Genomic DNA, 26,237 nt, shown 5'->3' with positions numbered 1-26,237 from the left:
GTTTGTGTATAACATCTTATGCATAAGCAGTCCATATTAAGTTGATGGTTACTTAAGTTTGAATCCATTCTTTACTCCCCCCACCCCCAGATTTTAGGTATATGGTATCATACTTTACATCTTTTTATTTTGTGAATCTCTTGCCTGACTTTTACAGATGTACTTAATTTTACTGTTTTTGTGCTTCCTTCTTTTCTTACTCCTGCTTATGGTCTTTCCTTTCCACTCTAAGCATCACCCTTAACATTTCTTGTAGGGCTAGTTTAGTGGTCATGAATTCTTTTAACTTTTGTTTGTCTGGGAACCTCTTTACTCTCATTCTATTCTGAATGATAGCCTTGCTGGATAAAATATTCTTGGCTGCAGGTTTTTTTCTTTTAGCACTTTGAATATATCATGCTACTCACTTCTGGCCTGCAAAGTTTCTGCTAAAAAATCAGCTGATAGCCTTATGGGTTTTTTCTTGTATGTAACTGTTTTCTTTTCTCTTGCTGCCTTTAAAATTCTCTGTCAGTACCTTTTCCATTTTAATTACTCTGTGTCTTGGTGTGGACCTCCTGCGGTTGGTTTTCTTGGTGCTTCTCTGTGCCTCCTCGATTTAGATTTCTGTTTCCTTCCCCAGGTTTGGGAAGGTTTCAGCTATTATTTCTTTGAATACATTTTCTGCCCCCTTTCCTTTCTCTTCTCCTTCTGGGATCCCTATGATGCGAATGTTACTATGCTTGATGGTGTCACTGAGTTCTGTAAGTTTCTTTTCATTTTTTATTATTTTTTTTCCTCTCTTTTATTCAGCTTGATTGCTTTCCATTACTCTGTTCTCCAGGTCACTGATCCCTTCTTCTGCTTCCTCTAGTCTACTATTTATCCCATCTAGTGTATTTTTAATTTCAGTTACTGAGTTCTTTGTCTTTGATTCATTTTTTTTTTTTTTATGTTTTCTCTCTCTTTGTTGTGTCTCACTGAGGTCCTCCCCTCTTTTCTCGAGTCCCATGAATATCTTTATGACCATTACTTTAAATTCTCTATCGGACGTATTACTTATCTCATTTTTGCTTAGTTCTCTTGCTGTGATTTTGTCCTGATTATTTCATTTGGTACATATTCCTGTGTCTCATTTTGTCTAACTCTTTGTATCTATGTCTGTGTTAGGAACGTCAGCTACGTCTCCTACTCTTGAAAGTAGTGGCTTAAGAAGAAGAGGTCCTGTAGTGCCTTGCAGTGCATTGTCTCCTGTTCACCAGAACCCAGTGATTCAGGAGGTCTCCTATATGTGATGCATGTGTCCTGCTGTCATGGCTGAGCTGCTTTTGCCCTCAGTCCAGTTATCTGCAATGGCTCTCTTTGCCTGTTGTGGGCAGGGTTTGGTCCCTGTGTTATTAGTCGGATGGTCTGAGGCTGCCTTGGGCTTAAGCTGAGTTCGACCAGGCATTTGCCAGAGATGTAGTAGCACTGAACTGCAGGGCACTTTCCCTGTGTTGTCTCCCGAGAAACTTTCCTTGGTGGTTGAGGCCTGCAGTCAGATCAGCTGTCTGCCCCTAGCCCACTGCTTGGGCACAGTGGGATTGATGTGTGTGGTTATCTTTCCCTTTCCCTAGGGTAGGAGTTACTTTGGAGTGGTCCTGGCCCCTGTTGGGGCTGCTTGCACACTGCCAGGCTTATGGCATTGCTTTGGATGGTTTCTGGTCAAGGGCATATTGCAGGGGGCAGGTCTGCAGGAGAATGAAGAGGCACGGTGTGCTGTTAGCAAGTTAGGTGGACAGTTGGAGCTGTGCTGGTTCCTGTAGGTATCTAGGCTGGGGGGTGGAGAGGGAAATGGCACCCACTAGCTTCTTTGTTCCTGGAGAGGTCTTTCAATGATCCCTGTTCCTCCAGCACATGCTCTGAGATTAGTAAACAAATTTCCTTTCTGTATACACCAGAAATTTTTCTTTTCCTTTTTTTTTTTAAAGGTTATTTAAAAAAAATTTTTTTTTTAAAGATTTTATTTATTTATTCATGAGAGACAGGGAGAGAGAGAGAGGCAGAGGGAGAAGCAGGCTCCCAAGGAGCAGGGAGCCCGATGTGGGACTCGATCCCAGGACCCTGGGATCATGACCTGAGCCAAAGGCAGACGCTTAACCATCTGAGCCACCCAGGCGCCCTTTAAAGGTTATTTTTAAATTTATTTTTGAAGATTTTATTTATTTATTTGAGAGAGCAAGCGAGAAAGAGAGCATGAGCGGGAGGGAGGGGCAGAGGGAGAGGGAGAAACAGACTCCCTGCTGAGCAGGGAGCCCGATGTGGGGCTCCATCCCAGAACACTGGGATCATGATCTGACCTGAAGGCAGACGCTTAACCAGCTGAGCCACCCAGGTGCCCCATACACCAGAAATTTTTCAAACTGCTCCATCTATGCTGTAAAATCTGAGGGTCTGGGGCGCCTGGGTGTAGCAGTAAGTTAAGCAACCGACTCTTGGTTTCGGCTCAGGTCTTGATCTCAGGGTCATGGGATCAAGCCCTGAGTCCAGCTCTGCACTCCGGGCGGAATCTGCTTAAGTTTTTTTCTCCCTTTCCCTCTGTGCCCCCCCTACCCCCCATGCATGCATGCTTTCTCTCTCAAATAAATAAATAAATAAATAAATAAATAAATCTATGTTAAAAGAGAAAAATCTGAAGGACTGTTTGTTGTGCTGTTTCTTTAAAGGCGGGGACTCAGTTTCCTTTTATCTTCCTGGCTCTCCCAAAGCCTAACTGCTGATTTTTAAAGTCCAGGTGTTAAACCCCCACTGATGGTAAGAACTGGTGAAATTTGGCCCTTCTGATTTTCAAAGCCAAATGGGGATTCGTCTTACCCCTGCAGGTTCCCGGTGCCTGTTCTGATGGTCTGTTTTTTCCTCCACTTTCTGTGCCTATTGTTTTCCTCCCTCCTGCAGATCCATTTAGCTCCTAACCTCGTCTCTGCCCTTCCTACATTCTTTATGTGGCCTCTTCTCTACGTTTAGCTGTGGAGAGTCTGTTCTGCCAGTCTTTGGGTTGTTTTCTGGTTTATTTACACTTATATGGGTGTTATCTAGTTGTATCTGTGGGAAGAGGTAAAGCTTAGGGTCTTCCTACTCCATCCTCTTCCCCAGAAGGCTTAAGTCAGTGGTTTTTAGTATATTCCAAGTTGGATAACATTACTGTGACTAATTCTGGAACATAGTCTTCACCCCAGAGAGAAACTCCATACCTGTAGTAGTCTACTCAGACTGCCATAACAAAATACCCTAGACTGGGTGGTGTAAACAGCAGAAATTTATTTACTTACAGTTCTGGAGACTGGAAGTTGAGGATCGAGGTGTTGGTAGGAGTGGTTTCTGATGAGGCCTCTCTTTCTGGCTTGCAGATGGCCACCTTCTTGTTGTACCCTCACATAGCCTTTCCTTTGTTCCCGCATGAAGAGAGAGAGGTCTCTGGGGTCTCTTTCTCTTTTTATAAAGACACTACTCTTTTTGTCTTAGGGTCTCAGTTTTATGGTCTCATTTAACCTTAGTTATCTACTTAAAGGTTCTATCTCTAAATGTCACATTGGGGATTAGGACTGCAACATATAAATTTTCAGGGGACAAAATTCAGTTCATAAAAGTACCCTTAGTGGTCACTCCCTATTCTTTCAGCTCTTGACAACTACTAATTTGCTTTAGGTTTCTTTAAGTTTCCCTATTCTGTATAATTCATGAAATGGAATTATATAATATGTGGTCCTTATGTCTGGCTTCTTCCACATAGCATAATGTTTTCAAGGTTTATGTTGTAGTATATATCAATACTTTGTTCTTTGATATGGCTAATAATATTATACTGTGAATACAGCTCATTTTGTTTATCTATTTATCAGTTGATGAGCATGTGTTGTTTCCACTTTTTAAAAAATAACAGCTCTATTGAAATATAATCACATATTATGCAGTTCACCCAAAGTAGAGCCAGTATAGTTCACCAGTGGATTCACCCAGCATTCAATTCAGTAGGTTTTAGTATATTCACAGATTTGTGCAATATCAACAGTTTTAGAACATTTTCATCATCCCAAAAAGAAATCCCATATCCATTACTTTTCACTTTTTTCCCAAGTCTTCCAGCCGTCGGCAACCACTGATCTGTCTTCTGCTATATAGATTTGTTTATTTTGATCATTTCCCAATAATGGAGTAATACAATATGTGTTTCTTTTTGTGGCTTCTTTCACTTAGTATAATGTTTTCAAGGTGTATCTATGTTATGGCATGTATCAGTACTTGATTTCTTTTTATGGCTGAGTGATATTTCATTGGATGGATACATAATATTTTGTTTATCCATTCATCAGTTGATGACCATTTGGGTTGTTTCCACTGTTTTAGCAGTACAAGCATATGTTTTCATTTCTCTTGGGTATATACCTATGATTAGAATTGTGGTTGATTTGGTGGGGCGCCTGGGTGGCTCAGTCGTTAAGCGTCTGCCTTCGACTCAGGTCATGATCCCAGGGTCCTGGGATCGAGCTCCGCATCGGGCTCCCTGCTCGGCGGGAAGCCTGTTTCTCCTTCTCCCACTCCCCCTGCTTGTGTTCACTCTCTCACTGTGTCTCTCTCTGTCAAATAAATAAATAAAATATTAAAAAAAAAAAAGAATTGTGGTTGATTTGGTAACTCCATGTTTAAATTTTGGACGAATTGCCTGTTTCCCAAAGCAGCTGCACAATTTTACATTTCCACTAGCAAGTACAGGGCTTCTAACTTGTCTACATTCTTGCCAACACTTTTTATTATCTATTTTTTGTTGAGAGTGGATGTGAGGCATCTCATTGTGTTTTGTTTTGTTTTTTAAAGATTTTATTTATTTATTTGACAGAGAGAGACACAGCAAGAGCAGGAACACAAGCAGCGGGAGTGGGAGAGGGAGAAGCAGGCTTCCTGCCGAGCAGGGAGCCCAATGTGGGGCTTGATCCCAGGACCCTGGGATCATGACCTGAGCCAAAGGCAGACGCTTAATGAGTGAGCCACCCAGGTGCCCCATGTGTGTGTGTGTTTTTTTTAAGATTTTATTTATTTGACAGAGAGACAGCGAGAGAGGGAACACAAGCAGTGGGAGTGGGAGAGGGAGAAGCAGGCTCCCCGCTGAGCAGGGAGCCCAGTGCAGGGCTCGATCCCAGAACCCTGGGATCATGACCTGAGCCAAAGGCAGACGTTTAACCTACTGAGCCACCCAGGTGCCCCTCATTTTGGTTTTATACTTACAATCTTACTGACTAATAAAGTTTTAAATTTATTATTTCTCCCCTAAAGAAATAAAATATAGAATGGATTTTCACATCATTTTGCATTCTTTAGTTTTAGTTTGGTCAGCTTTTGTTGAAAATTCTGGATCTAGAATGATATATATATGATTTCTCTATCATAAGAAAAATCCAGGTTTAAAGTAAGGAAGAACTTAGTCACATTGTGATTTCAGAAAGGGTCAGAAATGATAGTTTTATTTTTGTTATCAATTACAGAAACTGATACATTTATGAAAATAAGTTTTCTTATATTTTGTTTTCCAAGAATAACCTTCCCTTTACCCTGCATGAGAAAATTGTTTCTAATATTAAGAAGACTGTGAGTCAGCAATAAAGTGGTCTAGACATTCAAGGAAACCCTACCCAGGCATGGTTAGCTGTTACAAAACTAAGAATTTCTTGGGAGCCTAGAAATGCTAAGAAATCTTTCCATAGGGGTAAGCACTCTATAGCGAATTTTTACATTGGGGCTGTTTCCCAACCCTGTTTTAATGGACTCTATAAGAGAAAGAGCTTGCACTCAAACAGGTGGAACAGACTCTTGTATTAAGTGCCTAACAGCAGATTTTATACAAGTAGTATTCTAGGTGGTAGGGATATTTATCTGTTATGACTTTGGCTCTAGCAGGGAAAATCTTAGATATGAAACAGGAAAAAAACCCCAAAAGAGTAACTGCTCTTGAGTTCATAACCATAAGCTTATGTACTATCTGTGTGGTTCAAAAAACTCCAAGGCAAAAAACTCCAAGGCAACAATGTAATTCCAGATTTGTAGTGATATAATTATCAGACAAAATTGACCATAAGTCATGATAGAGGGTCAGTACATGTTGATAAATGTTCAAAACTGTATTATGAAAATTGTATGAAAGCAAATGTGTTAAAATACACCCCACTAAAATCTCTTAACAGTTTAATATCTGATGCATCCTCTAGCCAAGGACAGTATATTAAATGAATTTTTGGAACTAGGACGTGGAATGGGAGCTTGCTCCATCCATTCCCCACATTGAATGGTATTGTATTGCTTCCACGAACAGTGTGCCCTCTCGGAGGAAAAAAAAAAAAACAAACACCCCACTAAAAGAAAAAAAAGCCTAAAAGAAATAAGCCAATATTTTGTTAGTTGTGTGTTTTCATAGGCCTCTGAATGATTAAAAATTGCTTTTTTTTTTGGATGTTTCAGAATTCTCAGCACTTCAAATAAATGAGCACTTATAGTGGAAAAGAAAAAAACCTTTTTGCAGCTTAGTAGCCACTGAGTATCTAATGCTCAAATAGTATTATTTTTTCTTTTTTAATTTTTTTAAAAAGATTTTATTTATTTGAGAGGGAAAGAGAGAGGAGAGAGAGAGAGCACAAGTGCACAAGAGCAGGGGGAGGGAGAAGCAGACTCCCTGCTGAGCAGGGAGCCCGATGCGGGGCTCAATCCCGGGACCAGGGATCATGACCTGAGCCGAAGGCAGACACCCAACTGACTGAGCCACCCAGGTGCCCCTCAAATAGTATTTCTTGACAAACTCAAGCATGCATATGTTTGGTTGCACGGGAGTAATATGGTATGCTTTTTTTGAATTTTCTGTCTCAAATTATATGCTGAATATATGAGGAGTATACATTGAAAAAGAAAAGATAAAAAAGAAAAAAACAACCACCATGGCAGTCCTTTGTATAATGGAAGAGCCTTTGAAACATTAAAAAAAAAAAAAATCAAATTATGTATCTCATTTAAAAAATTCTTGTCATGCGTTAGGAGGAGCCTTTCTTAATGTGAAACACACTGGTTTTTTCCTCAGGATTTCCTGCCTTTGTTCATCAATACTAACAATATGGATCTTTAAATACTGTTTCCAAACTATCATAAAAAAAGTTAATTTACATGAATTTTATGGTGCTAAATTACAAAATGGGATTTTAATTTTCTCAGTAAGGAATGAACATTTCTCTTACCTTTGGTCCATTTTTGCTTATTTTTATCTGAATTTAAAATTTATACGAAAATGCAAAGGGCCAAATGGAGGCAGGGCAGTTTTGAAGCACTTTATGAAATAAACTAGGTATCAAGACTTAATACAAAGCTACATAATTAAGACAGTGTTGCATGTACACATAATTCAATAAACCATCCAATGGAATAGAGCTAGATATAGACCTATATGTTCATGGATTTTTGATTTACTATTAAAATGGTACGACAGTAGTCTCCCTCTTATCCATGGATCCAGTTACCAGTGGTCAGTTGCTGTCCAGAAGCAGATGATGATCCTTCTGATGTATTGTCAAAAGGTCAATAGTAGCCTAACCCTACGTGGAAGCCTGTGTCATTCCCTTCACTTTATCTCATACATAGGCATTTTATCCTCTCATATCATCGTAAAGAAAAGGAGGATGAGTATAGTACAATAAGACATTTTGAGAGAGAGAGAGAGACCACATTCACAAATCTTTTATTACAGTATGTTCTATTTTTTATTAGTTATTGTTGTTAATCTTTTACTGTGCCTAAAGTATAAATTAAGCCTTATCACTGGTTGTGTATGTATTGGAAAAAAACATAGTATATATAATTTTCAGTACTGTCCACAAGATTTCAGGTATCCATGGGGGTCTTGGAACATTTTTTGCAGATAAGGGGAGACAACTGTATAGATAGTGGGGAAAGGTAATCTTTTCGATAAATTGGCAGGACAGTTGGATATCTGTTTCTCTCTGTTTCTCTTTCTTTCTCTGCCATACAGAGGGGGCAGATATTTTCAATACATTCATTTGACAAAGTGTCCATATACAGAATTCATAAAGAAGTATAAATTAATGAGGAAAATGGCAAATATGAAATAGAAAAATAGTCCAAAAGAGGATACCTATGTGGTCATAAATATATGAAAAGATGCATATTAAAAGTCCAGTGTGATACCACATACCCCCTGGAGTCATAGAGTCCGAGAGAGTGACAGTAACAGGTGTTACAGAGGTTGCAGAGTAGGCTTTGTAGAGTTTGAGCTGTGTAGACAGTATTACCAAAATCTTATTCTTTTGGTTTCTGGGTTGAGTCCTGCTAAAAGAGGCATCAGCAGAAGTCAGAGGGTAGAAGAGTGTGAAATCAGGGGTATTTATTTCCTTTACTCATTCCCTGTTAGGTCATGTTGATTGGTTGCCTCCTTCTCCCAAGGCCACTGTTTCTGTGAAAGGCCCTTATATATCTTTTCTTTCTAAATTTTGGTTTACCACTTCCAAGGTCTCCTTTAGGTCAAGGTTTGGTAGTGACTCCCTGCTATTGTTGTCCCCAGAGAATTGTACTCTCTGTAGTTATTCTTCCTAAATCTTGTCCAATCTTTGTGAATCACCCACCCTTCATTAAACTCTTAACCCAATGCGAGTATGTTATCTCCTGCAAGGACTTTGATAATACTCAGGATAAAAAAAATGAGCAGTGTAGAACAGGGTTTTTTTTAACCTTGGCACTATTGACTTTTTTGTCTGGATAATTCTTTTTTGTCAGGGGCTCTCCTATACAATGCAGAATGTTTAGCCACAGCCCTAGCCTCTACTCACGAAATACCAGTAATACTCCTGCAGTAATGATAATTTAAAATGTCTCCAGACAGGGGCGCCTGGGTGGCTCAGTCGTTAAGCATCTGCCTTCGGCTCAGGTCATGATCCCAGGGTCCTGGGATCGAGCCCCACATCGGGCTCCCTGCTCCGCGGGAAGCCTGCTTCTCCCTCTCCCACTCCCCCTGCTTGTGTTCCCTCTCTCACTGTTTTTCTCTCTGCCAAATAAATAAATAAATAAATAAAATCTTTAAAAAATAAAAAAATAATAAAAGGTCTCCAGACATTGCCAAATGTCCCCTTGGGGGAAAATTGTCCTTTGTTGAGAACCACTGCTCTAGAGTTTTAGTTAACCTAATGTTACATATCATGTTTGATGTATGTAAATCATTGTTCTGGGAAGTGAAATTAGACATTTCAATTTAAGCATACAGTTCTAAAATATATTTTGGCATATTCATATAATGAAAATTACTATGTCAGCATTAAAAATCATGGTTAGATTAATATTTATGACAGGGAAATATATCCATAAAATAATAAGTTGAAAAAGCAGACTACTAAGTGTACAATGTTTTAAAAAAAATCCATTCACCAAGTGCATTTATACATAGACAAAAGTCTAGATGGATAGGCCCTGAAACTTTTAATTTTGGTTCTCTCCATGTGGTGGAATTTTGTATGCTCCCATTTTCCTGTGAATTTTTTTACGTGTTTTCTTAGTTTTTTTTACATTGAAAATACAGGATTATGTAGAGGAGGTAATGGTTGATTTAGACTGAAAGATATACATGGAAAAGTGTTTCAGAAAGAAGGGGTAGCATAGATGTAGAAAGGTTAAACTCCTTTTTTTTTTTCTTCTTAAAGGTTTGAAATTGAAATTGAACCCATTTTTGCAAGTTTGGCTTTATATGATGTCAAGGAAAAGAAAAAGGTAAGAGTATATTGTTTGAACATCTTTTGTCATAATCCTTGGTTTCAGAAATGTGTTTTAATTTTTTTTTTAAGATTTTATTTATTTGACAGAGAGAGACACAGTGAGAGAGGGAATATAAGCAGGGGGAGTGGGAGAGGGAGAAGCAGACTCCCTGCTGAGCAGGGAGCCCGATGCGGGGCTCAATCCCAGGACCCTGGGATCATGACCTGAGCTGAAGGCAGACGTTTAACGACTGAGCCACCCAGGGATCCGTTTAATTTGTTTTATAAGAAAATAAGTGATGGTATTTTTTAGAATTGTTAAACATGTATCTTTTATTTTTTTATTTTATTTTTTATTTTTAAAAGATTTTATTTATTTATTTGAGAGAGAGAGCACAAGCAGGGGAGCAGGGAAAGGGAGAAGCAGGGAGCCCAATGCAGGGCTTGATCCCAGGACCCTGGGATCATGACCTGAGCTAAAGGCAGAGGCTTAACCAACTGAGCCACCAGGCATCCCAAACATTTATCTTTTAAAAAGAAGATAGAAATTTAATTAATTGAGACTTGTTAAATATTATCTTACTATAAAGTAGTTTAGCTGATACCTAGTTTTTATTTAATGAAAAGGGTTCCAGAAGCAAGTAGCAGAAGCAAGCAGCTTTTAGTTTAAGAAAAAGTTAATATAAGAAAAGCATTTTAGGCAAACGATGTATAAAGGATTAAAATCATTAGGAATTTTTGTTGATGCAATTTTAAAATTCACACTAGCTAAAAGATCATGTATATGTGCTTGAAATATTTTGTCTTAAATACTGCTTTAGTTTTACCGTATCTTTATTACTCTTAGAAGTTTTTCAGAGGCCTGTTTCATCCAGCGTTTCTTTTTTTTTTTTTTTTTTTTAAGATTTGATTTATTTATTTGAGAGAGAGAGAGAGAGTGGGGAAGTGAGTGAGCAGGGGGGCGGGGCAGAAGGAGAGGGAGAAGCAAGCTCCCAGCTGAACAGGGAGGCCTTCCCTGGCTCGATCCCAGGACCCTGGGATCATGACCCAAACCGTAGGCAGATGCTTAATGACTGAGCCACCCAGGCGCCCCTCATACAACATTTCTTTTTTTTTTTTTTTTAAAGATTTTTTATTTATTTGACAGGACACAGCGAGAGAGGGAACACAAGCAGGGGGAGTGGGAGAGGGAGAAGCAGGCCTCCCCCCGAGCAGGGAGCCTGATGTGGGGCTCGATCCCAGGACTCTGAGATCATGACCTGAGCTGAAGGCAGACACTTAATGACTGACCCACCCAGGCGCCCCTCAACATTTCTTAATTTACATTCTAAGCCTAATTAATGTGTAGTAGAAACTAAGTACTTTCAGTGACTTTTGCTGTCAATATATGATAGATTTCTGCAGTGGAACTCTGCTCCAGCAGCTTGTATTTGCTAAATCAGACTGCTAAAATATATAATTTTTTAAAAACTAAATATGAGGTAATTCATTATAATAATTTTTTTGTGTACTTTATTACAGGTTACATTTCTAATCAAAGAAGTTAGGGATATAGTTCTTTAGAATATGTTTCTTGTATATTTCCCAAATAGTTTGTATATTTCTTTTTAGTGTGATTTAGATATGTAACGGTTGGTCATTGAAATGTATCATAAACTGTATGTTAGTATAGTGTTCTAATATCTATAATATTTTAAGACTGAGTATGCTTGATTTTTGTAAAATTTACAGATTTTAAATTTAATATATGAATGTTTTTTTAGATTTCAGAGAACTTTTATTTTGACCTTAATTCTGAGCAGATGAAAGGATTATTACGTCCCCATGTACCACCTGCTGCCATTACCACCTTGGCAAGATCAGCTATTTTTTCTATCACTTATCCTTCTCAAGATGTTTTTCTTGTAATAAAGGTGAGAATAATGTTAAATATATTTATTTGTGTAGTGTCTGTATACTTGTCTCTATTAATATCACAAGCTTGTCAGGGGCAAAGATTTTATCTTTTTTATTTTTTCATCTTAATATTTCTTTTTTTTTTTTAAAGATTTTATTTATTTATTTGACACAGAGAGAGAGAGAGAGACAGCGAGAGAGGGAACACAAGCAAGGGGGAGTGGGAGAGGGAGAAGCAGGCCTCCCGCGGAGCAGGGAGCCCGATGCAGGGCTCGATCCCAGGACTCTGGAATCATGACCTGAGCCGAAGGCAGAGACTTAACGACAGCCACCCAGGCACCCCTCATCTTAATATTTCTTAACACAGTATTGGATGTATACTATAGGTGCTTCCCAAGTGTTTTTTTGAGTGGGAGCTCTGTTAGTAAGGATTCTCCAGAGAAACAGATCAGTAGGATGGAGACACACACACACAGACACACAGACACACAGACACACACACACAGACAGAGATTGATTGCTTTTGAAGAATTGGCTCATATAATTGTGAGGGCTGGCAAATTTGAAATGTGTAGGGCAAGGTGGCAGGCTGGCGTTCAGGTAAGGGTTGATATTATAGTCTTGAGTCTGAATTCTGCAGGGCAGCAGACTGGAGACTCAGGCAGTGTTGAGAATTATTTTTTGGGAAACCTCAGTTTTTGTTTTTAAGGCCTTCTTATAATTGGATGAGGCCCACCCACATTGTGGAGAAGCTTTACTCTACTGATTTAAATGCTAATCACCTCTAAAAAAAAAATCTTCACAATAACATGTAGATTGATTTGATCAAATAACTGGGCATCATAGCCGAGCCAATTTGTCATATAAAACTAACTGTCATAGGAGCCTTACTATGATTTTATCATTCAGTTCCTATAGTATATAAATATCAATATCTAAATCATCGAGGTCATGGAGCATTATGATTTGAATGTCAGCCAGTTAAGAATAAGAATTAGAAACATAGGGGGGAAAAAAAAGAGAGAAGCAAACCATCAGTTTTTTTTTTTTAGTATTATGTTAGTCACCATACAGTACATCATTAGTTTTTGATGTAGTGTTCCATGATTCATTATTTGCATATAACACCCAGTGCTCATCACCACTCTTGCCCTCCTTAATGCCCATCACCGGGCTGCCACATCCTCCAACCCCCCCTCCCTGAAACCCTTGGATTATTTCTCAGAGTCCATAGTCTCTCATGGTTCGTCTCTGTTAAACAGACTTTTAAATAATGAACAAACTGAGGGTTGCTAGAATGAGGGTAGGCAGGGGGAGGGGTTAAATGGGTGATGGGTATTAAGGAGGCAGCTGTGATGAGCAGTGGGTGTTGTATGTTGGTGATGAACCTCTAAATTCTACTCCTGAAAGTAGTATTACCCTATATATTAACTAACTGGAGGATAAATAAAAACTTGAAACAAAACAGACAAAAACAAAAAAGAATAATGATTACAAATTGTAAAATCTGAATCTTATTAAGCTCCTTAGCTTAGGATAACTTGAAGAATAACTTGCCATAACTTGACCTTGACTTGAGAGAAGCCTAAAATATATTCCTTAATCATTTTACCTTTATTTATATAAAATTATCATAAAAGGTAATGAATTTTACAATAAGGTTATAAAGTGGATTGTCATGAAATGAATCCTGTTTACCCACAGGAATAATGTCCTAATTTGTGGACACATTGCTATGAATTCAGGTTAAAATAGGTCTTAGCTACAATGAACAGTCAATCCTAGAAGCAACGATTTAGCAGCAGTGGTCTCTAGAAACTCAAAGAGTAAAGTTTTAGGTATTAATACAATTGATAAATATAGTATATACAAATTCCTTTATGTGAGAATATGGTACGTTTTCATAAAATAGAACATATTTCAGGAAATGAGATGGAAAGATACAGCTGCTGCTTGGAATATTGACTGCTTGAAAATGAGATTATTTAGTGACAAGATTTGGTTGTCGTGGAGGGAACAGCTTAGATGGGATTAAGGATAAGAAATATCGTAAATGTTCAATATAAGTAAATAGGGATATAAATCATGGTACATTCATATGATGGGATACTACGACAAATAAAACCACAATTTGACAGAATTTTTAGTGACACAGAAATGTGTGTGTGATATAATATTTAGTGACAAATAAGTCTGGTACAAAACTCTATTGTATGACCTCAATTGTGTAAAATACATATGTACACAAATATGTGTGTATACATAGCTAAAGACTTTCTTGTAATTTCAAAAAAATGAATAAGTTAAAATATTATTAAAATTTTGGGGCGCCTGGGTGGCTCAGTCGTTAAGTGTCTGCCTTCGGCTCAGGTCATGATCCCGGGGTCCTGGGATCGAGTCCCGCATTGGGCTCCCTGTTCTGCGGGAAGCCTGCCTCTCCCTCTCCCACTCCCCCTGCTTGTGTTCCCTCTCTCGCTGTGTCTCTCTCTGTCAAATAAATAAATAAAATCTTAAAAAAAAATTTTTTTTTAAATATTATTAAAATTTTAAAGGAAATTTTAATTTAGGAGGTTTTCTTAAATCTTAATCTTAAATCCAGCAGGATGTTTCTGTTTCTTGAGAGGAAAAATTCCGTTGATCTGTGTCTTGGTGAGTTATTGCTATACAAGTACAAAAAGAGAAAATGCCAGTGGCGTGCAACCACAAGCACTTACTTAGGTCATGCATCTGAGTTCTCTGGTGGTCAGTCGATACTGGTTGTACTCTCTCTTAGGTGGTTGTGTTCCTGCAACTGTCTCTTGGTTGGTTGCAAGTCAGTGGATTCAGCTGGAGCTGTACTTCTCTGTATGTCTCTTTTTTTGCAGTCTAGCCTGGCATAGTCTCGTGGTGATTGCAGAAGTGCCAAAGAGCAGACCCACCTGCACAGGCACCTTTCAAGCCTTTGGTCACATCATACGAGCTAATATTCTGTTGGCCAAGACAAGTCATGTGACAGAACATAAAAGTCAAGGAGTTGGGATATATACTTGGCCTCTTTATTCAGAGGAATTCCAATGTCAGGTGGCAATGAGTGGGGTAAAGGAAGGGTGAAGAATTGGTGCAGTCTATCACAGTGTGAGGTACTGGAATTCTGGCTCAGCCAGGATTATTACTTCCTTGCTCCTTTTTTGTCCTGTTTAATAGCATAGTTACTTTCTGGCAAATATGTGAAGGGGTAATACCATTATTTTTGGATTGTTTATGGAAGCCACCATTTTAGAGAATAAAAACAAAGCTCATTGAAAGAAACCCATAAGTAGATGAAAAAAAACTTGGGTTATAGTAAGGTAATGATAACAAAATAAGCTTAAAATTATTTTAATTAAATTTTTTATTGAGGTATGACAAAAGTCATAAATATATGGTTTAATGAATTATCCCCAAATAAATACATTATGTTACGACTTACCTGGGTTAAGAAACAAAATGTTAACTAGAATCCCAGAAACTGTCCATGTACCATTCACTACTCATTTTTTCTCCTCCGAACGTATTTGCTTGTTTTTGAACACTATGTTTTTTTTTTTTTTAATAAATTTTTTTTTTTTAAGATTTTATTTATTTATTTGAGAGAGAGAGAATGAGAGACAGAGAGCATGAGAGGGGGGAGGGTCAGAGGGAGAAGCAGACTCCCTGCCGAGCAGGGAGCCCGATGCGGGACTTGATCCCGGGACTCCAGGATCATGACCTGAGCCGAAGGCAGTCGCTTAACCAACTGAGCCACCCAGGTGCCCCTGAACACTATGTTAATAGGATCCAACAGTGTGTATATTTTGTGACTTGCTACATGATTGTGCGATCAATCTATACTGCTTTATGCAGGAATTTTTATTTTTTATTTTTTTAAAGTTTTATTTATCTTAGAGGGAGAGAGCATGTAGGTGTGAGTTGGGGGAGGAACAGAGCGAGAGGGGGAGAGAGAATCCCAAGCAGATGCTTCACTGAGCATGGAGCCCGACATGGGGCTCGATCCAACAACTTCAAGATCATGACCAAGTGGAAACCAAGAATCTGATGCCTAACCAACTTAGCCACCTAGTTTTAAAATTCATTTACATTGCTTTTTAGTATTGTATGAATATATCATAATTCTCTTTACTGGTGATAGACATTTTCGTTAATCTAATTTTGTGGTTTTTATCAGTAATTCTGTAAACATTTGCATTCCATGAGAATAGATATATGTATTCATTTCCGTTTATTCTTGGGAGTAGAATTGCCAAGTTATAGAATATTTGTCAGCTTTGGTAGATGCTATCGAATGGGTTTCCAGGGTATCTGATAGTTGCATTCCCAGCAGTAGTGAATAAGTTTCAGTTAGTTACACTTGGTATTTATCAGTTTTATAAAAAATTGAGATATAAAATATATACAGTGAGATCTTTATGGGATACAAATCTGGAGTAAACAGTTGGGTCAATTCTTCCATATGTATTCATCTGTATAAATCATTCCTGAACTCAAGACGTACAGTATTTCTGTTACCTCATTACCCTAGAGGGTTCTTGTGTTTCTCTTTATAGTGACTACCCCTGCCCTTCCACCAGATAACTAGTATTCTAACTTCTGTCACCATTGCTGGCTTCTCTTCTTGAAGTTCATATGAAAAGGAATCCTACAATAGGCAGGCTTTTGTGTCTGGCTTCTTTTACTCAATATAATGTCTGGGAGAGTCCTCCATATTGTTATGTGCAGTATTAATTTGTCCTTTTATGTATGTTGTCATGTCATACTCCTTTGCAGGATTAAAACGGTTTATTCATCCTGCTTTGACTTTAAAAATAACCTCTCTTAGGCTTTCCTGATACCTTTGGGTATATCTTTTTTTTAAGATTTTATTTATTTGACAGAGAGAGACACAGCGAGAGAGGGAACACAAGCAGGGGGAATAGGAGAGGGAGAAGCAGGCTTCCCGCAGAGCAGGGAGCCCGATGCGGGGCTCGATCCCAGGACCCTGGGATCATGACCTGAGCCGTAGGCAGATGCTTAACGACTGAGCCACCCAGCACCCCCCTTTGGATATATCTTGCCAACAAATGCACAAAATAAATGGACATAAAGCACAGATGCTCACAGTTCAAAGCTATGGTAGCTTGATGCTGAGATGCTGAGTGTCGTGTCCGGGGAAGGAGCATGGCGGTGCCACTCTTGCTCCTCAGGTTGTGTGCTGCCTGTATATCTGGGAACTACAAAGGAAATGTTGAATGTTATTTTTACTTTTTGCCTTTTTTTAATAAAAGTGAAACTCTTAAGATTTCTTTCAGTTAGTGAAAGCAAGTATTAATGTAGGTCTTGTATAAAAGCAAAGTGGCATAATGCAAGCTTTCTAAAAGTGGGGATACTTATGTTTTTTTCTTTTTTCTTTTATTGTAAATGAAATTGTTAATTTCCTTCTTGAATTGTTCATTATTAGTGTATAGAGATACAAATGATTTTTGCATGTTGATTTTGTATCCTGCAACTTTGCTGAATTTATTTATTAGTTCAACCATTTATGTGTGTTTGTGTGTGTGTGTCATATTCAGGTTTTCTGAACAAAAGATCATATCTGTAAACAGCAACAAGTTTACTTTTTCCTTTCAAATTTGGACTCATTTTTTTCTCTTTTTCTTATTTTCTGGCTCAGACTTCCAGTACTTTGTTGAATTGAATTGGCAAAAGTGAGCATCCTTATCTTGCTCCTGATGTAAGAGGAAAAACTTTCAGTCTTTCACCATTGAATATGATTTTAGCTGTGGTGTTTCCATATATGGCCTTTATTATGTTGAGAGAGCTTTCTTGTATTGCTAGTTCGTTGAGTGTTCCTAGTGTGAAAGGGTGTTGAATTTTGCCCAATTATTTTTCTTTATCAGTTGAGATGATCATGTGTTTTTTTTCCTGTCATTCCATTAGTGTAGTCCATTATGTTGATTGATTTTCTTATATTGAACCATCCTTGCATTCCAGGCTGATTGCTTTTTTTTTTTTTTTCTTTCTTTCTTTTTTTGGGGGGCGCTTAATTAGTCTTTACTTTTTTTTCTTTGACAGCTAGAAAAAGTCCTACAGCAAGGTGACATCGGAGAGTGTGCAGAACCATACATGATTTTCAAAGAAGCAGATGCCACAAAGGTAGAATATCATGCATCTCATTTTCCCCATCTTTATAGACATATAGTCCCTCCCCATTTCCCCCAGATCTCTGAGTCCAACCCTAAACACCCTTAGATTTCCTAAGTTATTATTTGGGAGAATACTATACAAAGCATATTAAGGAATTTTACTACTAATTCATTATTTTCTATTGGCCTACCCACTTTATTAGTTTCTTCTTTATTTCCTTTGTTATCTAGCTTGGGTCATATGCTGTTATTCTTTTTTTTTTTTTTTCCTTAGAGGGGGGTTGGCTAGGAGCAGATGGAGTGAGAGAATCTTAAGCAGGCTTTTCTCTTTTTCTTCCTTATTTTTTCCATAACACTTACTACGGAGCCCAGTGTGGGGCTCAGTCTCACAACCCTGAGATCATGACCTGAGCTGAAATCCAGAGTCAGACACTTAACCGACTGAGCCACCCAGGTGCCCCTGTGATGTTTTAGTCTTTAAAATCTCCCTCACCCCCAAACTAATTGACTCTACATTTTTTTTTCTTGGAGAGAACTAAGTTAATATAGTTTAATTCCTAAATAATTAAAATTTTCAAAAATAGTGATATTTTTATAAAATAGTGATATTGATAATAAAACCTTTCCTAGCAAAATAGCAGTATTCTGGAGCTCTGTCTAGTTGCGGATAATTAAGGAATATGATAAAAATAGAAAATGCAATCTTTGTTTTGCCATCAGACCACTATGTTGTAGAATTTGGATCAATTTATAAAGCAAGAGTAATTTATATAAAGTTGGTACCAAATTTCAGATACCCTGAATTAGCTACAAGAATAACAGATGAGGGACACCTGAGTGGCTCAGTCATTTAAGCGTCTGCCTTCTGCTCAGGTCATAATCCTGGAGTCCTGGGATGGAGGACCACATTGGGGTCCTTGCTCAATGGGGAGCCTGCCGCTTCCTTTCTCTGCTCATGTTCTCTCTCTCTGTCTCTCTCCAATAAATAAATAAAATCTTTTAAATAATAAAAAAAATAATAACATATGATCTTAGATCTTTTTTTTTTTTTAAAGATTTTATTTATTTATTTGAGAGAGAGAATGAGATAGAGAGCATGAGAGGGGGGAGAGAGGCAGACTCCCCGCTGAGCAGGGAGCCCGATGTGGGACTCGATCCTGGGACTCCAGGATCATGACCCGAGCCGAAGGCAGTCGCTTAACCAGCTGAGCCACCCAGGCGCCCCTGATCTTAGATCTTTGACCACATGATTTAATAGTTGAAATAGCCAGGATAGTATGCTTGAGGAATACTGGACAAGTTACCAAAATCTAGAATATGTTTTGCTTTCTGTCTTTGTGAAATTTATAACAAGAACTGAGACTTTTCTGCTGATTGAGGTTGACCTGGGTACCTGATAATGTTCTCTTATCCCTGGCTAGCTGGTTGAAATCAGGGTTAATGTATTCTGGCTTTCCCCAGGTTGTCATTTTTTAAATTAAATTTGCTGTTTTATGGAGCTCATAGTTATATTAGCAGCCTATTACATATGTGTATAAGTTGATAGAATCAAGTACACTGGATATCTAGTCTCTTAAAGCAAGATTCTATTTTGGAAGTATAATAGATAGCAATAAACAGTGCTACCATTTAGTTATCCTTCCCCCTTTTCCCAGACCTGAGTCTCAAGGTAGGACAATCATTAAAGAATACATCCTATATGGAAAGAGTACGTAGGAGATTTGATGTAGGTTTTTACTCTTGGACCATTGGTTGGCTGTCACAGGCCACCTTAGTGTTTGTGTCAGGGACAGCCTGAAAGTTGGGCCAGCTTCAGGATATCTTCCCGAGAGGCACATACTGTTTGGACCATCAGTCTGTTTCTAGGATTTAGTCCCTTTGTAATAATTTTTTCTTTGCTTCTTTTATTACAGTTCTGGGCTTATATGTTATTAGCGTATTTATGGCCCCCCACTCCCACCTTACCTTACTCCTTTTCTTGCCATAAATTAAGGATTAGTTCCAAATGGCTTGACTGCTTCCATCTTTTTCAGTATAATAAAATTTAGTAAGTCATTACCTTGAATATTTAATAGTTAGCAGTTACTGACTAGAATATGGTTATGTTCCTTTTCATAAAATAGTACTTGTAATACATAAACATGTTTGGCACTTGCTCTCCTTTCTTTCCTACCAAGGTGAGAAAATCACAAAGAGAAATTTGAAAGACTTACTCTATACATACATTTATAGAATGGGTTGAAATTATTCAGTGCTTAAGATAAATAGTGTTAGTTGATCTCTGAAAGGTATAGATTATTTTTCCATCTTTTTTTAAAAAAGATTTTATTTATTTGAGAGAGAGAGTGAGCGAGAGAGAGCACTTGAGCAAGGGGCAGAGGGGAGAGAGAGAGAAGCAGGCTCCCCGCTGAGCAGGGAGCCTGCCCGGGGCTCGATCCCAGGACCCTGGCATCATGACCTGAAGGCAGACTTTTTTTTTTTTTAAGATTTTATTTACTTATTTGAGAGAGAGAGAATGAGAGAGCACGAGATGGGGGAGGATCAGAGGGAGAAGCAGACTCCTCACTGAGCAGGGAGCTCAATGTGGGACTTGATCCTGGGACTCCAGGATCATGACCTGAGCCAAAGGCAGTTGCTTAACCAGCTGAGCCACGCAGGCGCCCCTATTTTTCCATCTTTGTTGAGAATTGAGAATTCTTACCCTGTCTTTTTATGTATTACGAAGTAGTCTTTAATTCATTTCTTTTGAGCATAATTATATAATGTATAAAGTTTTGTTTTGCAGAATAAGGAAAAATTGGAGAAGCTGAAAAGTCAAGCCGATCAGTTTTGTCAAAGACTTGGGAAGTATCGTATGCCTTTTGCTTGGACTGCAATCCATTTAATGAATATTGTTAGCAGTGCGGGGAGTTTGGAAAGAGATTCTGCAGAGGTGGAAATAAGCACTGGCGGTAAGAGTGTTTTATATAAAATATTTCTAAATATATAATTTTTTTCTTTTTTCTATATAGGCTTGTTTTATTTGTAGACTTTGCAGTGTTCTGAGGCATAAAGGGTTTTCTGTTTTTGCTTTTTTTCCCCCACAGCTTTATTGAGATGTAATTTATATACTATACAGTTCACCCCTTTAAAGTGTATAATTCGTTGTTTTTTTGGTATATTCACAAGGTTCTGCAACCATCACCACAATCTAATTTTGGTAAAAGGCGAAAGATTTATGCGATCTGAAGAGAAACCAGAGTGTTCCCACAATCTAATTTTGGAACACTCATTAGCAGTAATTCCATTCTCTCCTAATCCCGAAACCCAACCCTAAATAACTTCATAACTCCTTAGTCTGTATGGATTTGCCTATGCTGGACATTTCATATCAATACAATTATACAATATGTAGTCTTTGTGTGACTAGTTTCTTTCACATAGCATAATGTTTTAAAAGTTCATGTTGTAGCATGTATCAGTATTTAATTTTTCTTTTTTTTTAGTATTTAATTTCTTTTTATTGCCAAATAATAGTACATCATGTGGATATGCCACATTTTATTAATCCGTTCATCAGTTGATGCACATTTGGGTTGTTTATACTTTTTGTTTAATATGAATAATGCTGCAGTTAAGGTTCATGTACCAGCTTTTGTGTGGACATGTTTTCATTTCTTTATATACTAGAAATTGTTGGATCATAGGACAATTCTGTATTTCACCTTTTGATGAACTGCCAAGCTGTTTTCCAATGTTGCTGCACCATTAAAAATTCTATTAATAGTGTGTGAAGGCTCCAATTTCTCCATATCTTTGACAACACTTTTATTATCTGGCCCTTTGATTACAGCCATTCTAGTGCACGTAAAGAGGTTTGTCATTGTGGTTTAGATTTGCCTTTCCTTGATAGTTAATGATCTTGAGTATTATTTTTTGCACTGGCTATTTGTTTATTTTCTTTGGAGAAAGATGTAGTCATATCTAACTTCGCCCATTTTTAAAATACCTGTTTTGTCTTGTTACCTAGTGGATGCTCATTTTTTATGTGGCTTTTTTATATTATTATCATCAAGTTGTAGGAGTTCTCTATGTATTCTGGATACAAATCTTTTATCTAAGGACTTGGAAATATTTTCTCTCGGTCTGTGGGTTGGTGTTTTTTTTTTTGATGGTGTCTGCAGCACAGATATTTTTTGACAAAGTTCCATTTTTCTGTTCTTTTGTTGCTTGTGCTTTTGGAGTTATATCTAAGAAAGCATTACCTTACCCACGATCAGGAAGATCTACCTGTGTGTTTTGTCTAAGAGTTTTATAGGTGTAGCTCTTACATTTGGGTATAATCCATTTCAAGTTACTTTTTGTACATGGTTAGAGGTAGAGGTCCAACATTATTCTTTTTACATAGATACTGAGTTGTCCCAACGCCCATTTGCTAAGACTGTTCTTTCTCCAGCAAATGGTCTTGCCATTCTTATTGAAAATCAGTTCATGAGAGATATATTGGTTTAATTCTGGACTCTCAATTCTGTTCCATTGATTTATATTTCTAAGCTTATGGTAATACTATTCTGTCTTGATTATTTTAGCTTTGCAATAATTTTTGAAAGTGGGGAGAGTGGTCCTCCGACTTTATTATCTTTTTTAAAGATTTTGTGTGGGTGTGCCTATTTTGGACCCTTGTAGTTTCATATGAAGTTTAGGATCAGCTGTCAGTTTCTGCACAAAGACAACTGGAATTTTGATAGGCATTACATTGAGTCTGTAAATTAATTTGGGGAGTATTGCCCTCTTAACAATATTAAGTCTTCCAATCCATGAAATGTTTTTCTATTTATTTAGATCTTAACATTTTTCCAACATTTTATAGTTTTCAATGTACAGGTCTTGTTCTCTTTCTGTTAAATGTATACCCAAATATTTTACTGTTTTTTATGCTATTTTAAATGGAATTGTTTTCTTTCTTTTTTTTTTTTTTTAAGATTTTATTTATTTATTTGACAGAGAGAGACACAGAGAAAAAGGGAGCACAAGCAGGGGGAGTGGGAGAGGGAGAAGCAGGTTTCCCACAGAGCAGGGAGCGGGATGTAGGGCTCAATCCCAGGACCCTGGGATCATGACCTGAGCCGAAGGCAGATGCTTAACGACTGAGCCACCCAGGGTCCCCTGGAATTGTTTTCCTAATTTCATTTTTAGAATGTTCATTTCTTGTGTATAGAATATTGACTTGAATATTGATCTTGTACTATGAAACCATTTTGAAAATGTTTATTAATTACAGTGTTATTTTTTTCTTTCCTGGATTCTTTAGGATTTTCTCTATACAAGATCATGTCATCTGCAAATAACAAAAAGTTTACTGTTTCCTTTTCAATCTGGATGTCTTTTATTTCTTTTTTCTTTTCTAATGATCTCATAACTAGAACCTTCTATATAATATTAAAGTGGGAAGAGTAGATATCCTCTTCTTGTTCTTGACCTGGGGGAGAATGCATTTAGTCTTTATCATCAAGTATGATGTTTGCTGTAGGTTTTTTATAGACATAATTTAGTAGATTGATGAAATTCCCTTCTGTGCCTAACTTTTTGAGTGTTTTTATCATGAAAGGATGTTGGATTTTGTCAGATGCTTTTTCTGCCTTTGAGTTGACTTGTATGGTTTTTGTCTTATATTCTTTTAGTAGGGTGTATTGCATTAATTGATTGCATTTTGAATGTTAAACTAATCTTACATTTTTGGGAGAAATCCCACTTGGTCATGGTACATAAGTTTTTTGTAGTTGTTAGAATATGTTTCTCAGTATTTTGTTCAAAATTTTTCTTCTATATTCATAAGGGATATTGGTCTGCAGTTTTTCTTTATTTGACATCTCTGTCTGGTTTTGATATCAAAGTAACACCGGCCTCACAGAATGAATTGTGAATTATTGCTTTGTTTTTTGGAGGGTTTTGTGAAGGATTGGTATTTGGTTTTTGAAAAATTGGAAGAATTCACTAGTGAAGCCATCTTGGCTTTTTTTGTGGTAAGTTTTATTTAACTAAGTAGATCTTTTCACTTACTTTAGATCTTTTTATATTTTCTTTTTTCTTTTTCTTTTTTTTTTAAAGATTTTATTTATTTATTTGAGAGAGAGAGAATGAGAGAGAGCACATGAGAGGGGGGAGGGTCAGAGGGAGAAGCAGACTCCCTGCTGAGCAGGGAGCCCGATGCGGGACTCGATCCGGGGACCCCAGGATCACGACCTGAGCTGAAGGCAGTCGCTTAACCAACTGAGCCACCCAGGCGCCCTATATTTTCTTTTTTTCACCTTAAATCAGTTTCAGTACTGTTTCTTTCTAGAAATTGGTTCATTTTGTGTAAATTATCTAATTGTTGACTTACAGTTATTCATAAAATTGTAATATAATCCTTTTTCTCTCTAAGAGCTGTAGTGATGTCTCCTCATTCATTCCTGATTTTAGTAATTTGAGCCTTTCCTATTTTTTAAATTACCTATTTAGCTTATGTTTTTAAAATTTTCTTTTTGAAGATCCAGTTTTTGGTTTCATTGATGTGTTTCTAGTTTCTATTTCATTTATTGCCATTCAGCTGTTGTCATTTTTGAGTCCTTTCTCATGCTTCCTTTGGTTTTAGTTTTCTCTTTTTCTAGTTTCTTAAAATGTAAGTTAAGTTACAAGATTTGAGAGCTTTCTTCTTTTTTTTTTAGGATAGGCATTTATAGATAAAATTTTCCTCTGAGCACTGCATCCCATGTGTCTTAGGATATTGTGTTTTCATTTTCATACATTTTAACTAAATTTCCTCATTTCCCTTGCTATTTCCTCTTCGACCACTGGTTATTTGAGAGTTTGCTGTTTAACTTCCACATGTTTATGAATTTCCCGAATATTCTTCTGTTACTGATTTATAGTTTGATTTCACTGTTGTTTGAGAACAGATTTTATGTAATTTCAGTCCTTTTGAATTTACTGTATTTTTGTCTTATGGGTCAGTCTGCCTTGGAGAATGTCCTTTGTGCACTTGAGAAGAGCATGTATTCTACTTTTGCTTGCTGATATGTATTATAGCTATCTGTTATGTCTAGTTTGTTTATAGTTTTAAGTCTTCTGTTTCTTTGTTGCTCTGCAACATAGATCTTCAGTTGGTTTTAAATAATAGGGTTATCTTGCAAGGTCTTGGAATTAAAATTCTGTTTCAAATTCAAATGCTAATAGGGTTATCTTGCAAGGACTTTGAATTAAAATTCTGTTTCGAATTCAAATTCAAGTCAGGGACTATTATGGTTACTAAAATTTTTATTGTGTGAATATTTCCTAGCAAATGCATAGTTCCCCTGCAGCTGCTCTTCATAGCTCATCTTTGGTTTTATGCATAATTTTAGTGTAGTAGAGACTTTTTTTTACACTAGAGAAATTTTAAAAAGAGAACCGGGTGATTTAGGTATAGTGCTTCCTTACTGATCTCTCCAGAAATGAAATTCTTTTTTTTTTTTTTAAGGTTATTTATTTGAGAGAGAGAGTGAGCATGGGGGAGAGGGAGAGACAGTCTTAAGCAGACTCTGCGCTGAGTGCGGAGCCTGACGTGGGGCTCAGTCTCACAAGTCTGAGATCATGACCTGAGCTGAAACCAAGAGTCGGATGCTTAGCTGCCTGTGCCGTCCAGGCGCCCCTCCAGAAGTGAAATTCTTACTACAGTCAATATGCTGAATAGTTTTCAACTTTAATGATTTTTTTCCCTGTGTTTGGAAAGCTGCTTGGAAACAAGTTTTAAATATTATGAAAATGAATATCATACTGTTTTTTCCCCCCTTGGTAGAACGAAAAGGGTCTTGGTCAGAGAGGAGGAATTCTAGTATTGTTGGCAGACGATCCCTCGAAAGGACAACAAGTGGAGATGATGCTTGTAACTTGACCAGCTTTCGACCTGCTACTCTCACAGTGACGAATTTTTTTAAGCAGGTATTGTTCTGTCATGTAGTTATTCTAAGGGGCTATTTGTACATAAAATTTTTTTGGTTTCAGAAAATTTGTAATTGTACATATACATGCAGTGATTTTGATTTTGAGAAATGTAAAAAAACTTTTAAGGATGAAAGTATAAGAATAAAATAATATTGTACCTCTTGTATAATTATATTTATTTAAATGTTATACTAACACATCAAAATCAATCCTCCACATTTATATCCTATTTCTTAATTGTAATTTTTAAACATTTATGTTTATGAATTTTCTTAGTCAGTGATTGTGTGGTTGTATCTCCCTTCCCCACCCAAGTTTTTTTTGGTTGAATTTACCACATCCATGGTGTATGGAATAGGACTCTCAGGTCTTTATAGTGCATTTTTGTGCTAAAAGGTAGTTAACATTTTTATAGGTGCATTTATAGGTCCAAGAAGTTCTTGATCAAAGATATTTTATTCTTTGCAAATATGTTCTCTATACTTCAAATCATGAATCAAATCAGGAGTTTTTAAAT

The 26,237-nt window shown here is 37.2% G+C and overlaps 1 protein-coding gene and 1 non-coding gene across 2 annotated transcripts in view; both read left to right on the top strand.

Annotated features, from left to right (window-relative positions):
- DOCK7 (dedicator of cytokinesis 7) overlaps positions 1–26,237 on the top strand; it is a 217,678-nt gene that overhangs the window by 43,127 nt on the left and 148,314 nt on the right. Inside the window, exons 8-12 of the mRNA XM_044914530.1 lie at positions 9,696–9,762; positions 11,510–11,659; positions 17,709–17,789; positions 20,565–20,730; positions 25,575–25,717. Coding sequence (XP_044770465.1) covers positions 9,696–9,762; positions 11,510–11,659; positions 17,709–17,789; positions 20,565–20,730; positions 25,575–25,717 — 607 coding nt within the window. The remainder of the gene's footprint in view (positions 1–9,695; positions 9,763–11,509; positions 11,660–17,708; positions 17,790–20,564; positions 20,731–25,574; positions 25,718–26,237) is intronic.
- LOC123324807 lies at positions 6,140–6,329 on the top strand. Its single transcript, XR_006540066.1, has one exon. It is a non-coding gene; the product is annotated as a U2 spliceosomal RNA (small nuclear RNA).

The sequence above is a fragment of the Neomonachus schauinslandi genome, chromosome 4 (genome assembly GCF_002201575.2).
Source record: "Neomonachus schauinslandi chromosome 4, ASM220157v2, whole genome shotgun sequence".
NCBI lineage: Eukaryota > Metazoa > Chordata > Mammalia > Carnivora > Phocidae > Neomonachus > Neomonachus schauinslandi.
The sequence above is the reverse complement of the archived record's forward strand: the minus strand, read 5'-3'. Positions and strand labels throughout refer to the sequence as shown.